The sequence below is a fragment of the Ammospiza caudacuta genome, chromosome 14 (assembly GCF_027887145.1).
Source record: "Ammospiza caudacuta isolate bAmmCau1 chromosome 14, bAmmCau1.pri, whole genome shotgun sequence".
Lineage (NCBI taxonomy): Eukaryota > Metazoa > Chordata > Aves > Passeriformes > Passerellidae > Ammospiza > Ammospiza caudacuta.
Window position 1 is genome coordinate 16,570,839 of NC_080606.1, and position 18,184 is coordinate 16,589,022.

Sequence of the window (18,184 nt, forward strand, 5' to 3'; positions counted from 1 at the left end):
CCCTTCCCCTCAGCTCTGACTCCTGAGTGCTGCTGCTGTGCATTGCAGATGTTTCCTGGCTATCTCTTGCAAAGAGGATGGACTAATGGGAGCTCTTTTTTGCATTATTTTTCAAAAGAGGGTCATAAAAATATTCAACTTGTTCTCTGTGTCTGGCCTGATCTGCAGTGGAAGTGCTGAGCACACAAAGTGTTGCAGACCTGTGGGGCACAGCTTGGGCACAGAGGGAAGAGTTTTTAAATAGGGCTTGGTTTAGTGATCAACAATCTGTGCACATGTGAATCTTCTTGTGCTGTTCCCCCCAGTGCAAACTCTGTAAACAATATTGATACAAGTAATTAACTTGACTTTCTAAATAATGTAATATCATAATAGACGAAAAATATCTTCAAAAATATGAGAAGAAATTATTCACTTTTTGTGCTTTTTGATTGTATCATTCAGCTTATGCAGATTTTCCCCTATTTGGCTCAGTTACCTGGTATTGAAGAACTCTGCTCCAAAGCTATCCTTGACTTTAATAAAAAATTCAATTTTTTTATGGTCTGTCTCATACCCAGCAAAGAACTTCTTTATCAGCTCTTGCTACCAACCTTGCAATACTCCTGGCTCCAGACTCCGCAAGTGGTATTTTTCTGGGATTATTTTACAAGAAAGGTGGATGATTCCTCCTTTTATTAGTCGCATATAAGTTTGTTGGAAAAGAGAGATATTTTTCTAACAGGCTCTCCATACATGCACTGTACTACCAGGCTCAGGGCAAAAAGAAGAACAAGAAAAAATAATAATTTTCTGTGTCTCTGTTGGGAAGAGAATAAACATCACATAACTGTATGGATATATTCCTCTTGCTTCAATTTTCAAAGAAATTACTGAGTTACTAACTGAAAAATTCAGACATTTTGAAATACATCATAAAACTCCTTTCTCTTAAGTGCTTCGGTGGCAGACAAATTTGGGAGGCAGCTGTAGCTAAAAGTCATTTTTGAAGCCTATTTAAAACATGATTTGAGACAAAATTATCAATTTCATCTTATAGGTAGATTATGACCAAAATGCTTTTGTAATTTACTAAATCAAGTGGTGCATCAGGTATTGACACATGTAATCTTGAAATGATTACCAAAACCCTAGACTCTTAATACATATCATTCAAATCATCTGCAAGTTCAACATGTTTACACAAAGCTTTTCAAATCATTCCCAGTTTCCTGCCATCAAATTTAATGTATTTTCCTGATGGGAGCAAAGACCTTTCTCCAAATCTTGTATGGATTGAATGGAATGGAGGGGTTTTTGTGGATAAAAAGTTATTTTTCCTCCAAGTCCTGTCAAGCCTCTGCTGGGATGAGCAGCTGGCAGTGATGCTTTGCTGCAGGACAGATTTCTGGAGATGGATTTGTTCCTCACAGCTGACAGCCACATGAATTGTGCTTGGCTGCACCACAGCCATGAGATAAAGACATCAAAGAGTCCCTGGCACGTCACACAGGCAGAGAACAGCTCAGGAGGGACCTCTGGAGCTCATCCAGGCTGATCTCCCACTCAGAGCAAGCCCAGTTGGAGCCGTGACACTTGGCATCACAGAATCCCACACTGCTTTGGGATGGAGGGACCTTAAAGTCCACCCAGGGCCACCTCTGCTATGGCAGGGACACCTTCCTCTGTCCCAGGGGGCTCCAAGCCCTGTCCAGCCTGGCCTTGGGCCCTGCCATGGGTCCAGGGGCAGCCACAGCTTCTCTGGGCACCTGTGCCAGGGCCTGCCCACCCTCAGTGGGTCCCACTTTCCCTGAGGAAGGAGATGCCACAGCCTCTCTTGGCAGCCTCCTCCCACCTCTCTGCTCACCCTCACAGGGAGAAAGTTTTCTCACCTCTCCTCAGCTTTTGCCATGGCCCAACTGGGCCTGCTGTGCCCATTGCCATCCATGGCTCCTCTGGCACAGCCTGGTTGTGTCTCTGCTCTCCCACCTCACATGTAGAAAGTTTTCTCACCTCTCCTCAGCTTTTGCCATGGCCCAGCTGGGCCTGCTGTGCCCATTGCCATCCATGGCTCCTCTGGCACAGCCTGGTTCTGTCTCTGCTCTCCCACCAGGCACCTGCAGGCAGCACGAAAATGCCCCTGAGCCTTTTCTTCATAAAGTTGAACAAATCCTGCTGCAGCTGCCTCCCCTCATCCATCACACGCCCCACCTGCCTGAGCCTCTTGGTGGCCTGGCTGGCCTTGCTGTGGTCCTAGAAAATCCTGTTCTTTGGAGATCTCCAGCCATGAGGGGAAAGAATAATGCTGTTATGTGGTTATTCATCTAAATGAGACCAAAGGCCTTAAATTAGGGCTAGGAACAACAGAAAAATCTTATATGTTGTCTCTTTTCTCATTTAGAAGGTTGAACCCAATCAGAGATACACTTAAAAGCATGTGAGAAATTAAGAAAGAAATCACCCAGAAGTAAACACTCATTTAATTCAGCTTAAAAAGAACTAATTTTCTCACTAGGGGATAAATGAAAATGGTGAAAAGCAGGTACTTGGCATAAAGCTGTTTCAGGGTTATACATATACATGCCACACTTCCAATAATTTCAGGCCTGAAATTTTGGGTTATCAAATCACTTATGTTGACCTGGTACAGCACACTGAAATTTTAGCCAGAACACTAACAAGGTCTGTAAAAACATAATCTCCTTATGCCCCACGTGAAACATATCCTGTGCTGACTCAAGCTGACTCTCTGAGCAAGATGGTCTCTTCAGCAAATGTCCAGGTTGACTATTTTAATTTTAGCTAGATTCACTACATCTGCTAAAACCTGTACTGAGCAGGAACAGGCGTAATTCACAAGCAGAAGTGCTGCTTGTACATTCCCCTGTAAAATGCAAGGAATATGCTTTTGATGATAGAGCAGAGGATGACTTCAGCAAAAGAGATTTAAGGGAAGAAAACCGACAGAAGCTTTGTGACATGGTGGAAAAATATGGATTAAATGTATCAGAGCTGTTGCTAAGAGGAGCTGACAGAGCTGCTGAGATAGCTCAATGACCTGATTAAAGAGTAGCAAGAAAACCTGTTCTCTGTCCACCTCTACAAGATTTCATCATAAATTATTTCATTAACTTGGTGTGGAGAGACTCCTTCCCTAAAATAGATGTCAAATTGCCATGTAGGCAATCCTCAGGAATATACAGAGATACAACTGAGTCTCATTACTTGTGTGAAATTGAAAGGAAAAACATCCTTAGTTGTGCAGGCTGAAACTGAGAAGTCAAGAAACATTAAATTGAATATTATATATGTGTAATGCAAGAAAAAATGGCTGAAACACTTGGGTCTTCAGAAAGTCTTAGATTGCTGTAAAAGGTAATCAATAAAGTGTGAAAACATCTTATACTGACTTCTGGATATACAATAATCTCTCCTGCTCAATGCCCAGCCTTTTCACTGATCCTCTCACTGTCTATAAATCTTTTAATATCCCTGAAATTTGGTAGCAGCTTCTTTATTAGCTCATATCCTCAACAAGCTTGACTTGAATCCCCTTATTAAATGCACTTTAAGGCCTTTATACACCTTCCTGTTAATGTAACTTATTAGAAGTTGAATAAGTTTTCTAGCTTCTCTCTATTCCTAGAACATCTCAAAGGAAATCTTGTTAATGTACATTTAATTGCAACAGCTCAGCCTCAGTGTTCTCTATAGCAACAAATATGCATTGGCTACGTCTGTCAAACCTTCCCTCAGCTCCTTCCTTTCTGCCTTTTATGGCCAAGCCTTTCACACAGGTTTTCTTTTGTACAAAGTCTTTCCCTCTATGGATCTAGATAGGAAAAGAGATTTCAATTATTTGGATGAGTTCTTCACTCATTCTGTAATTTCTCTCACGTGCATCCAGCCCATGGTGCTGCACATCCTTTGCTTGAATACCATGAATGGGACAGGAGCAGGAGAGTCCAGTATAAAAACTGCAAATTCCTTAGTCCTACCCTCTCATTTTGTTTTTTATTCTTTAGGTTTTTTTAAACTCTACTTCACATTTCCTCGCTTGTACTATATGAAGTCCAAAAGAATAAAGAGCGGATCTTATTTGAATGTTCCATGTCCAATCATAGAATTTTGGCAAAAAAAAAAGAAGAAAAGCTCACCGAAAAAACAGAGAAAAATGAAATTAATGTCAGGAGGTCTGAGAGGAGAGGTGTGTTAGAGAGGGGTCCTCTCTGAATCATGTTCTACTGACTTTGTGTTACAGCTTTTGCTATTTCTGCACCCTGCTTGCAGTTGGATAGACCATCAGTAGCCAACCTGGGGGAACATAACATTAAAAAAAATCCAGTCCATTAATTTCTTTTTAATTTGCAGATGAAAACATTCTGTGTGCACTATTTCAAACCACACAGGGGACAGTTCTCACAGCCCTGCCTGGTAACCAAGGGATGGGAATGAAAACCTCTCCCGTTAAATTTGCTGAAAACGCGTTACAGCGCACGCTACCGAAAGAAAGAAAAGAAAGGTGTTTTCAAAAAAAAACCCTCGAGTGTTTCACTGTCCGTGAGAAATCAAGAGCAGGATGGGAAAGGCTGTTTGCACAGGCACTCAGCCAGGAAACTGTGCTTGCCACAGATCCAGTCATTCAGGGAGCATACCTCCGATTTTCCTGAGCTCCCTCCCTCTCCTCTCCTCTCCTAGCCCTGCAATTCTATGGAGAAACCCATCGGTAGGTGAGAAAACACAGCCAGTCCTGCAGCATGCATCCAAAGGCTGCCTCTCCTTTAGGTAAGTGCTACCACACCGAGGCCATTTGTAGGAATTTTACACAGCCAGACAAACAAACGCATTCCCTTAAGGAGCCGCGGGAGAGTTCCCAGAGAATCGCCACCAAAAACCCGCCTGGAAGCATCCTCTGTAAATCCGCCGTGAAAAGCAGCATTGCTAATTAGCAGGCTGGATGGAGAACGCCCTGAGATAGACAGAAAGTGTTGTCACTTTATTTGTGCGTGCTCCCCTGCATCTTAAGGCGCAGCCCGGGCTCCCTGAGGATCATGTGAGGCTGGGTTATATATGGGGAGCCGCGCTGTGGAGCTGCGAGTGTGTAAGCCTGGCAGCTGGGGAGTGTTATGGTCGCTGCTTTCCTGTGCTAAGCTGATTTACTTGTTTAAGGTCTGACCTCATCATCCTGTCAGTATGGATTCCCACCTATGCAGCTAACAGCAGCTCAGCATCGCTCGCGGTGCATTCATCACGAGAGAGGCACGGAGCTGCCCGTGTTTGTTCTGCTGCTGCCTTTCCTTAAGAAGAGGAGTTGAAACAGAAGAGATAACAAAGAATCCATTTCCTTCCTGAAAGAATAGGCTTTTGTATTTTTTTTTTTCTTCTTTCTGGAAAAAAAAACCATGTCAGTGTCCGGGAAGAAGGAGTTTGACGTGAAGCAGATCTTGAGGCTCCGCTGGAGGTGGTTCAGCCATCCCTCGCAGGGCTCCGCCGGCTCTGGGGGCTGCCACCAGCAGGAAGGCTTCGAGCACAGGGGCACCCCGGTGCAGAGCCGGCTGAAGAGCCACTCTCGGGACAGGAATGGGCTGAAGAAGAACAGCAGCCCCGTGCACCACAACATCCTGGCCCCCGTGCCCGGCCCCACGCCGGGGCACCACCGCTCCATCCACAGCTGGCACCAGCACAGCCTCATCGAGCAGCTGCGCTCCAGCGAGGACAGCAGCAAGAACGGCGGCACCCAGGAAAACTCCGGCAAAGAGGAGTCAAGTAAAACCACGCAGGAGCTGCAGATGATAACAGAACAAAATGCAGATGAATCTGCAGAGAGGTAGGAGTTTTGAAGTGTGCGCTTGGAAAGGCAGACTTGCTTCCGAGTTATTCCCTAAAAGTGTCTTTGTTTTCAGCCAGAGTTCCTTAGTGCATTCATCTCACTCTGTGTCTGTGCACACCCACACTCAGAGAGAAGGAGCACTTCTGCCTCAGAAAAATGAACAGAAACATTGTCATGAAATTGTGATCTTTGCTTAAGGTACATCCTTCCATAACTCTTCCATATGCATACAACCTGCTAGTTTGTCAAATTTGCTCTATCAACATTCCCAGCATATCAATTTATTCTCTTGATTTGTTATGTGTGAGTGCAATGAAAAAAGGAGCCTTCTGACATCCTGTCCTCATTCTGACTTTTTCAATGGGCGCAACTTTGACAAATGGGAGCTGCTGGAGGTGCATGGGCTCTGTGGTTGCCATTGATCTCAGATTTCTCACTGATTTTCTTTTACTGTCTTCCTGGCAAGTAAAATTAACCTTGAACCTAGTGGCAAGGAAGCATCACTCTTTGCTTTTTTAAAGGTTTGTTTGAAATCCCAGTACTTTCACAGCTTATTTAGTAGACTAAGACAAATTTTTTCTGCAAGGTCAGGAGAAAAAACATCACAGCTATGAGAGCTTAGAGGTGTAAGCATAAAGGAAGAGCTATTTTTAAGTTGTGAATAACAAAGAATACAATGTCAATACCACTTATTTAATTAAGTTTTTTTTTATGTTTTCTTTTTCAAAACTCCTGTCAGTATTTTTAGCTTATCTAGCAACATTTTTGTAACAATCATATCATAAATGTTTGACTTCAGTCCTTTCCCCACCTTGGAGTCAAGTCAAACATTTATGATATGATTGTTTGCACTGTTTGATGAGATTGCTATCAGTCTTTGGACATAATTTAAATGTATTACATTGCATTTAGATACAAATTTATCTCACTTGAAGTTACAGTTCTCTCAGTAAAAACCAAGCTGACATCTTGCATATTTTTAGCAGTTATTATTTCTCAAGTTGTGCATCTGCTGTGGGGAACATCTGCAGATGGAACAGCAAAAACTGCATTCCAAAATGTCACTTGGAAACCAGTCCCAGTAGTCAATCGGTACCAGATAAAATCATGATGGAATAAAAGCCCTGAGGAAGGACTGTGGGAGTTCTGAGTGTTTCCAGGGGTGCTGGTTTGGAATGGGGAAACAGCAAACCCTTAGTACAACATTTCAAATGATAGCACAAATTTCCTGAAATTTAAAAAGAGGTGATTTTAGACACACCTTAGAAGGAAAATTGATTTGATTTGAAGAAAATAAGGAACACTTATTCATCCAAATAAGATTCTACACCATGTGAAGAAGGAGGTAAAAAATCCCCTAATCAGTTCAGTTTGGAGGTAATAAACCACTGCCTTCTAAAATAAGATGTGACATTTTCTCCAGCTATATATAAAGTTTCTGCTAAGACCTCCTGAAGTTTTGTACCTTCATATCTATTCCAATTTAAGTTCTGCTCTTGAGCTGTTTGAAGTTGCAGCTTTTAGGATAGTTTTGGAACTGCATATATCATACATTGTTATAGTCAAGTGAGTTTCTTTAAGATTTCAGAAAAAGCCATCATTGCATGTTGCAGATTAAAATCTATTTTAACATACATCTTAAAAAGCTGAATTTGTAATCAATTGTTTATAAAGTAATTCATGGCTATGAGTTTCTCTATAATTAAAATTTATTTAAAGAAAATAAAACTGGCCATTAAGGACAACATAGCTCAAATTTCTTAAATATGTATCAACAGAAATCGTTAGGTAAATCTCTGTTCCCTTCCCCTAAAGCATCCAGCACAGGCCACACATTAATTAATACATTAATTGGTTGGGTAGAAATGAGATACTGAGAAGAAATAAGGAGAAGCAGCCTTATACCTACAATTAACTAAATCTAGAATGTAGATATCATGAATATCTACATTCTAGATGAATGTATTTTCATCTCTTCAAAACAATGTCTCATCTTTGAAATGGTGCCTTTACATCATTCCAGGTCCCCTTTTCCTTTAGAAGTTCCAGATAGTCCCAATCAATGGTAATTAATGGGCTCTGCTGGTGATGGACACACAAAAATCAGATTTTTGCAGGATCTCCTGAGCCCACACACTGCCAGAGCCACCACAGCAGGAGCTGTGCAGGTATTTCAAATGTCAATTGATCAAATTTCACACCCACACCTGAGAACACCAAAGACAAATTTACCTTTTAGACCACAAAAGCCCTGTACCTTCAAAGCAGTTCTCTCTCCACCAGTGGATTTTCCTCTGCCTGGAAAAGTCCCATTTTTAGGTGGATCTAAAGCAGGACTCTGCTGAGTGTCACATGGAAATCCAAAATAGTAAAAAAGGGGAGAGAATCTGGCCAATTCCTCAACCCTTAGCAGAATATGAAAGCAGTTTCTACTAAGAGTTTAATGTTTCCCATGGAAAACTTTGGAAATGCAAAACCAATATTCTGAATTTCTTGAGAAAAATTTGAGCTTTCTTTCTCTCAAACCTCAGGACTGAATGCTGTCAGTGCTGGACAGAGAGGACCCTGGGGTTTGATGAATAAGGGTTGTTACTGAGGAGGAAAGATAAATAATGAAGTACCAACCAACAGGTCCATACATGATCATCAATACACTTATTTCTGCTTTCTTCAACCCATTTTGGTATTCCTGTCCCCAAATTAAATAGTGCAAGAGTTAAGAAACCCCTCTGGTCCATGGCCTTGCTCCTGAATTATATCCCATGATAAGTGATAAAGTAAATGAGGCCCAAGTGATTAAAACTCATTAGTTTTGTCCTAATCATAACCAGTTAATGTGTTGTCAGCCAACACATTTTGGGCCATAAATAAATGGTTTATTGGCACAAGGGTAAGGAAAGTTTCTCAGCATCCTGGGGACTGTCTGGCCCAGTGCTGCTCAACCAGGAGCATCTAAAATGCTGGGCCTTGAGCTGCTCTGAGATCCTTAGGAAAGTTACATCTGTGGTTTGGATAAAAGATAAACAGCAGACAACCTTAATTTACTGACCTTATCTGATTCTCACCCATCTGCTCCTTGAATGAGGACTGGGACCTCTGCCTGGGTGAAAAAGAGAGAAACCAGCTAAAGTCTGCAGAGCCACCGAGTTATTTTATTTGTAGAGTGCCTTTCCCAGTGCAGCATTTTCTGATGTTACTGGGGTGATCAGCGAGCTAAACCTGTGGATTATGGCTGTGCCAAGGAAGGGAAAACACCTCCAGAGATTTCAGATTTGGCTTCAAGAGGAGCTGCAGTGAGTGAGGTCTGTAGGAGCCCATGAGGAATCACCTGTGGGTGGTTCAGCAGGCAGGGCTGGGGGAGATGAGCACTTGAGCTGTTCTGATCTGACATCTCTGATTGATCCTGCTGGAACCTTGTGAGGTTCAGGCTCCCCTGCCAGCGGGAACAGGAAACATTTCCATTCCTTTCAAGGAAAAGTGGTGTGGCCGTGATGCAGACACAGCAGCACACACTGGGAGGATTTGGTTGTTAGATCCCGACAGTCAACAGAAACTTTGTGTGCTCCCCATGGACACACGTGTGCACCCACACACTGACAAAGCACTGAAACCTCCAAAAAAAGAATAATTTTTATATTTAATTACTTCAATTACTACTCTTAATAATTTTTAGGCTTACAGATATTAACTTCTCCATGAGAGCCCAGTGCCCAGCACATTTATTAACGTTCTGCCACATTACCACATCCCTTCCTGCATGCCTGCCAGGTTTGTGATTCCACAAGTGTGCTATTGCAGACCGTGTGTGCTGCTCAAGTATTTCCTAGTTGCCCAAAGGCACTTGGATTTCAATGGTAAATGGAGCATCCATTCACCATTTTTCTCTTCTGCATCTTTTTCTCTAATTATGTGGCTGAAAAATTGCTGACAAACTCTAGCTTGGGACAAATTCTAGGACAAATGTTGTCTAATTTCCCACATGAGACAAAATATATTTCTAATTAATTCTAATAGTATCTTTTGATGTTGTAATCCAAACAGTCATTACTGATGCACATGGAAACAGATACTTGGGAGGTGCCTCCTCCCAAAGGCAATCCTGTTCTGTGGGGGCTATTTTTGATGTACAGCTATTTTGATAGTTCATCTCATGACTTGAAAATTCATGTTTTTTGGTTCTTGCAGACATATGGAAATAACTATCAGATTATTTTCTTCACTGTCTCTGACAAATATATAAACACACACACATGTACATGACTATTTCAGATGCTGTCCCCTGTCTGAGGGTTTTCCCTTGAGTTCTGCTTTTACCTCCAGTAGCAGATGACAGCCTTGGCTCCCACTCCAGTGTGAAATAAAGAAAAACAGGTGATAATTTTCCTGGTGAAAGGGAAGATATGAGTTATCCTGTGAAGCCACAGGTCAAACCTGACTGAGAGGGCTTTTATCACTGTGAGGAAGTTCTGGGTACCCAAATAAACAGTGGAACACAGGAATGACTGATTGTGGATCCCAAGGCAGCAGTGAAAGGGAGGACTGAGGTGTGTGTGATAAAGGGGGAACATCCCCACACTGCTTCCCTGTCGTGGTTCCATGAACAATCTCTGATACCCAAGGTAAAGTTTAGAAATAACAATTCCTAATCTCACATCATGGCAGTCCTTATTTTTTAAAACAGAACTCCTCCAATTTTATTTTCACTCAACCTCCATCAGTTTGAAAAAACTTTCAAAAAATTTAAGTTTAACAAGTATTTTAGAAGCTTGATAAAGAATGCTGGACATGTAGTCAGACAGCATTTTAAGTCAGAAAGCTGGACCAACTGGGTTTAGGTGCTTCCTTGCTTGACTACAGTAGAAATTAAGCTCATTAATGCCTTGGTCTTTCCCCATGAGTGCATATATATATTATATATTTATATATATACCTACATGTATACCTACATATATACATATGTACATATATATATATATGTATATATATACACACACTCATTGTATAATATATATATTGTTTTCCTTATTCTTCTTATTGCCACACTTTCCTTCTTGACACCCTTTGCCTATGTTTGACAATTGCTGCAGGTCTAAAGAGCTGCAGTTTGTGCAGTCTGGTCCCAGAACCCCTCCCCTACAGCTCTAATATTCCACTGCCTGTGTCCAGCAGCTCTGTCTGCACTCAGTGGGCAGAGCTGAATGTGCTCCTGTTGGATCTGGCAGTCCTAGGGGAGAGCTGGATTCCTTCTGTGTCATCCTGACTCAAATCTGTTGGAACGCCCTCAGAAGTTGTTTTTCTCTTATCAACAATGTGGTGCTGCTGCTCGTGCCTGCCTTGTGATTCATGCGGAGCTCCTGCCTCTGTACCAGGGACCTGTTCCCAAACCATCTGTACATTTTTGCAATTATTTGTTCCCAAAAGCAGCACTTTGCACAAATAAATTCCATCTTGTGTTTATCAGATAATGTCTCCAACTGGCTTAGCTGGTATTCAGTTCTGATTTTATAACCCTGATTTAGTGATTTAATATTGAGTTCTGATCCAATTCCCCACCATGCATGCAGCTCTTCTTGGCTTGATCTCCAATTGTAATATATAATATCAAAGATTTCTCTTCATTTTTTCAATAAATTTATGAGAAGATATAGAGGAGCTTCAGTGCTAAGTTCCTTGGGAACCCAGTTCGATTTCCCTTCCTATTTGTCAGTGGTAATGTAATGCCATTTGCCATTGATAATTTAATAGCAAGATTTCAAACCAGTTTCACCCTTGTTCCAAAATGGGTAACTCCAGACAGTCCTGGAGGCTGAACTTTGCACTGTCTGATACAACACACTGAAAAAAAAATACTCTTATGTTCAAGGTATACATGACAACTATTTCTTTTCTGTTCTCCATAATTTCTAGTAAAAGCTGTTAATGAGGCACTTCAGTTTACTTTGACATGTTATTCTTGGCAAATTCTTGTTGAATTATGTTTCTAAGTGCTTAGAAAGAATAATTATATGAATTTTACACTGTGTAACTTGGCAAGAAGTAGCAACAAGGAAAAGAAATTATGTTTGTGTCTTGTGGAGAATTTTTCAGTTTCCATAGCATTTATAACACTTTAATATCAATTCCAGCAATATGTTTTAAAAAGATGATTTTTCTGCAAGCCTGCAATGGACAAACAAAATGCTCCCTTGTTACCTCAAGGACAAGCAAAAACTAATTTTCTTCTAACAATGATCTTTAGCTAAAGGTCAAAATATAAGTTGAAACTGGATTGTTTAAGATGTTTGTGGCTGATTTGAGAGGGGTCAGAAGTCACATTTTATGGAAATTCACACACAACTGGTTGAAATAGGGTATGTGGGGGTAAACAAGAAAATTTGATATCTAATGTTTGCTAAGTGTGGAAAATGGATAAAGTTACAGGCAGCGGTATCTGATGCAGGATTAAAATCTAAGAGGAAAATCACCTTTTTATTTTTTCCCAGCAGTTGATAATTCACAAAGAGGACCAGGCCTTTTGAGGCCAAGAGCAAATGCACTGAACAGTGACCAATGCATTAATTCTGACTAAACCAATGCTGTGACCTCGTACAAGAGCTCTTGGTACAGAAATTAGAATCACAATGTCTCAAAGGCATCCCTGGGATGTATTCCTGCTCTCACCTTTTATTATGACATCTTCTGAAGAACTTGAAAGCAAAAAAATGGGGTATTGAAGTGGGTTGAAACAGCTATTAAAGATGAAAGGAATGAGAAGAATTGTATTTGAATTTAATTTTATATTCATCCTGTGGAAGGACTGGATATTTATTCAAAATTATTGTTTTTTTTCATAGCTAGATAAACAGACTCATAGGAGAATTTAAGCAGAAAAAGAGCTCTGGATGTCATCAAGTCTAACCCTGTCTACCCACCAAGAAGTCTATAATGAGAAATAATCTGACTTATTAGAAAACACACACCATTTTACAGGCCTACATTTAACAAGCCCAGCTTTCAAAGATGAATTATTACTGGCAAGGGAAAAAAATGCCATTTAATAGTAATTTAACAATCTAGGACAATTCCAGTAATTTCAAAACAATTTTTTTATGATTCAATTATCTCCTCATTTTCACTCCACAGAGCTTGCTCTCAGCAAAGACAGCTGTTAAATGACTTTTTAAAGAGTTATTACTGTTCTTAAAATCACTTCTTAATGTCTCCAGAAAAAGTTAAGGAGATGATTAAACACATGTGCCCAATGCAGAGCAGTTTTTACAGACCCTCTGAGATTTTGCAACTGAAAGATCAACAAGAAATGAAATGGTTGGTGAAACATTCTGGGAAAAGGGGGAGAAAGTTTCAGAGTTAGAGCCAGACAGGATCCTAACAGAAAGAAACTCTTTATTTTCACTCTTGGTTTTTGGCTGAATTGTTTGCTTTGGAATATTGCACTGAGGAAAATACTAAAATCCTACACATTTAACAACTAAAGGGATTTATTTCCTGTAATCAAGCAGCTAAATTTGCCCAACTAAACTAGACCAGTTTGGTTTAGCTCCTTTCATTCTGCTAGAGCAAAATAATTCCCTAATGTATTTAGAGAATGATTATACCAGGCAATTAAATAAGACTGTGGCTCACTTGTTGTGCACCTGTTGGTGTGCAGGGTAAAAGAATTTAAAAATGAAGCTGAAGAACTGTTGGTATTCACAGATAGAGCTGAAGTAGAGGATATAAACATAAGGAAAATAATCTCTAAAATAAAGTTATAATCAAATTTAACCTCTATGACATCAGATTCCCCCTCAGTGACTCCATCAACACAAGCTGAAATTCCCGCCCTGCTGTGGCAGCAAATCTGCTCCCAGACCAACCCCTTCCCTCCTTTTCCAAGCAAATGCTCAACAGTAAAACCTCAATTCAAAACAAATTAAACCAGTTAGAACAAGACCAGAGGGCCTGGCTCTTCACAAAAATTCTGCCCATCCAAGAATTCTTAGCTTGAAGCATTTTTATTTCATTGTAGTAATTGTTTCCATCCTATGGGACAAGTCAGGATATTTCACTAAAACCTGTCTGCTGCTCCCAGGGAGCAAGAGGAGAACTAAAAGTATTTAAAGGAATATTTAAGTATGTGCTAGAGCATCTAAATGAATGCAGTTGCAAAGTGTTTTGTCAGGACATAGGCACTGTATTCTCATGCCGCTTTACAGGATAAGAAGTTCATCACATTCTCCACTAAAATCCATTTAGGCCAAAGAAACATTTTTAGAGGAAAGGAAAGCAATGGCTGATTCCTGGCCCTTCCTTCAGTTGTGTTGTATGTATTTCAAAAACCTTGGGACGTTAATCTAGATTTCTTACCTGGATATTAACATTTGATTTAATCAAATTCAAGTGCTCTCAGCCTAAATTTTTAGCTTCATGACCAGGATCTGAAAATCACAATATGGGTTATGTCTCAGATTTTTTGCCTGCTTTTATTACCTCAGAGCCACCACCCAGGCTCTTGGTATCACAGTTCCCTCATGTAAAAAAGCATTTTACTGGGGATACAACAGGAACTGAGCAGGATTTTCAAACATCCAGATTTGCTGCACACAGCTTAGCAAAGCAAAGTGGAATTCATGTACACTATGAGAAATCCATTATATTTAGAGTTGCACAGAATATCTTTTCATTATACTGACATCACAGAAATCAAAGCCTGCTGGGACTTCTCATTATAATAATATTAGAGGCCAATATATTTCCAATAAAATGTTTTGAACAGCAAACAAAGGCAAGACATCTGAGAAAGTGGACAGCCACTGCCATCCTCTGCCATGCTTCAGTTTACCTGATAAGTTCCAAGTTAAGAGGAAAGGAGACATTCTGACAAGAAATGAGCATTTCCAAACCCTGTTGATTTTAATAGAATTTGGGAAAATGAAGAACCTTTTTGAATATGGCAAATATACCTTGATTTAAATGGAAACTGTGAGCAAACCACTAAGAAATCCTAGGAGTTGGAGAAAAGCTATTTTAAGCTATTACATATGGTTTGAGTTGCTAGGGAAACCTCTTTTGCAGTGTTCATTTAGCACAGATGCTCAGGAAAGCTCTGTCTCCATGTCAGACCATTTCAGAACCTTGCAGAATGGGAGGAAATAGAGATGCACACACACACACAGAGGCAAAAATACCTCAGCAATTTTACCTTAGTCATGTTCCACATCTTTGGGGGCAGCTCCTTCTTCCCCTCTCTGCCACGACCACCAGATCAAAATCTCTGATTCCAGACTGAGAATATTTGCTCAAACATTGCCTTCAGTTTGGATCCATTGGGGTTCATGTTTCAGATATTCATCTTTGTGGAGCTGGAGCTCTGCCTTTGCCATGCACTCAGGGAAAAGGCAAAGGAGACACTGGCTCTGATGCCACCATTTCTGACCACCTTTTGAGCAGGGAGATAAATATATTTTATATATATTTATATTATATACATATATATAGATATACTATAAAAAAAAAAATATATATATATGCATATATAAAATAATATTTTGATCAGACAATAAATATATACCCTGAACAAAAACTGGGGTGCTCTATCATGTTTATAATGGATATATAGTGATCATTTTAAAGATGAAAATGCTGGTTCTGGATCAAGACTCCCATTTCTGCCTCACAAAAGTCACTCACAAAGGATTCTCTCCAGCTCATCATTCAGTTTATGGCAAACTACACCTAAAGGCAGAAATTCCCTCCTTACCCCCACCCATGTCTGTGTGCTGGTGCAGTGGCTTGGGATGGATTTTTGACCTTTCTGACCCAGTAATTCCCCAGCAGTGCAGCCAGCGCAGCCCCTGGTGCTGCCACAGGGGATTTAGGAGCAGAGCAAAACAACTTCCTAAGGAAGTTCCAGCCTGGTGATCCTGCAGGAGCCAGGCTGCTCAACCACAACAGCTGAGATCAGAACAGAAAGGACAAGGCTGTAAGTCAGGATTAATTCTTTTGCCTGCATTTGTTTTATTCACTTAAAGGATCCCCAAATTTCTGCTAAAAAAGAGATGCAGAGTGGCTTGGTGGTAGAAAATGCCAATGAAGCTGCTTGGGAGGAAGCTCCCATGGGATGCCCCCACATGTGCCTCTCCCTTCCTCTCTCAAACAGAGCCCAATTTCTCCTCAGCTGTTTAAAGTTTCCTTACACTTTTTCACTTAAAGGGAATCCAAACCTGACTTTAACACAATTTAAAAAGTAATAAGTTCAGGACTGGAAGGACAATATTTTATGCATAAATGCAATAAAATCCCCTTGTTATTATTTGTATAACCACATTACAATGGAAATTTGCCTCTCTCCAGCCTAGTGATTACTACTGGCACTCTGGGGAAAAAGCCTGTAATAATAATAACAATATAAGCAATATTTTTCACAGTTCATATCAATTACACACTTTTAGCTTTTCTTTGTTTTTCTTTTGGTTTAATGTGCTACATTTATTTAAATTTCGTGTTTTTATTCAGATTCAATTACAGCGAGTGAGGCTGACACAAACCTTGGCTTGTTGGAGCAAGTTATCATTATTATCTGTCCAGATAAATGCCAAGTCACTAATGGCATTGAGAGCACAGCTTTTATTAAGCCAGGTTGTCAGAAATACTGGTAAATACACTTGATAGTGTCAAATTAAAGCAGCCCTAATGTTCTGTTTGTAAAGGTTGTAAAGACAATTCTGTCTCTGTCTAACAAAGGTGCTGTGGGCTCATGAGTAGAGGTTTCCTCACTAAGGAATTCCTGTAAGGGGCTGTCTCAACCCCCTTCTTTTCTGAGCTAGCACAGGAGATGTTCAGTGGATATTATTTCTGACATACCATGATGTACACAATAATTATATATATATATATATAATTATTATATTTTATATAAATAATATTATATAAGATATAAGATATAAGACATATATAATATTATATATTATAATTATTTATATAAAATTAATTTTTTTCAGGTGTTAAAAAGTGCAAGTCAGTGACCAAAGATAAGAACAGGAGCTAAAGCATGACAGTCTACATAATTTATAACATTCAAAATTCCTTCCAGTAAATATGGAAGGACATTCACAATATGCTGGTTTGCTTGTACTGACTTGAAAGAAAAAGCCCTCAACTGAGCCAGAAATGAATACAGTATGCTAAGTTATTTGAATTCCTTTCCAGACCCAGGTTTGAGTTATATTTTCTGACACAGAAGCTCCGAAGATAACAACTGGCTTTGGAGAGTACTTTGATATCAGCATATCTGTACCCAGGGACACACAGAAATATTTGGCTTTAACACAGGGAAACTCTCTCAGGGTGTAATTGCACAATTAAGAGAAGGAGAGAATTGATCACAGATAAATTTATGTGGCTTAAAAAACCTTCAAACAGAATAGAAAACTTCAGTCTACCTCTCATCTCTGATTTCTACCTGTGAGGCTGCCCAGACCTTTAACACATCCTCTTTCCCTCATTTCTAATAAATCTGTAATTATGACAGGGTTAAATAGGTCAAAAATCACATTTTTTCTCCCCACTGCAGTAGTGTCTAGCTTTGAATGAGGTATCCAGCAGATCAGCTGAATCAGGTCAGGAGATATTTTGGAACAAGCCTGGAGATTTTTACGTGACTGGGGGTGTCTCATACAGCAAAATGAAATTTGAAGTTGTGCCTTCATCTAGGGGATCGTGTTTCACTTGAAGGAGAAAGCGTGGTAAGTCTTGTTATTTGTTAGTGAGCATCCAGCTAAATGCAGGAAAGGAAAAATGTAAAAAATGAGATGGTCATGAGAAGCCCAAGAATACTCTGACTTTTCCTTTGATGAAAAACAAAAAAAGAGGTGAGAAGCACGTATGAAGGCGTTAGTGGTTTGAGGTTTAATAAACCAAGAGATCTGCAGAAATCTCCCAGCAGGGTCCATCCTTGATGAGCTGCGAGGCTCAGATTGGCAGGGGCAGGGAAAATTGCTACTGGGACTGTTGCTCTCTGCCTTTCAAAGCTCTGCTCACTGCAGGCACAACCACTTCATATTTCTTTTTTTCTTGTACTTGGATCTCCCTTTGCTCCTCTCTGCTCCACTTTTCCCAATAACAGTCAAAAGGGACGGCATAAAGCAGGGTCTTCTTCCCCTTCCCATCAGGATTCTTTCTGAAAAGTGCTTAATGAAGGAAAAAACATAGAGTTAATTAGCTTCATCTGGCAATAGCTTGGCTTGGAGTGAAAACCAGCTCCTCTTGCCATTGGCCTGTATTTTGTTTTCCACGTCCTCTAAAGAAAAATGCCACGGGCTCAGATCCAGCATTAACCATTATTTTTCATTTTGTACATTCTGACATCTCAAAATCATGCTGTATCATGCCTTCTGG

The 18,184-nt window shown here is 40.2% G+C and overlaps 1 protein-coding gene across 1 annotated transcript in view; it reads left to right on the top strand.

Moving 5' to 3' along the window:
• The first annotated feature begins 5,292 nt into the window (after nucleotides 1-5,292).
• The window catches only part of KLHL4 (kelch like family member 4), a 37,791-nt gene continuing 24,899 nt past the window's right edge, over nucleotides 5,293-18,184 (top strand). The window contains exon 1 of the mRNA XM_058814039.1: nucleotides 5,293-5,806. Within this exon, the coding sequence (XP_058670022.1) occupies nucleotides 5,382-5,806 (425 nt within the window). The 5' untranslated portion in view covers nucleotides 5,293-5,381. The remainder of the gene's footprint in view (nucleotides 5,807-18,184) is intronic.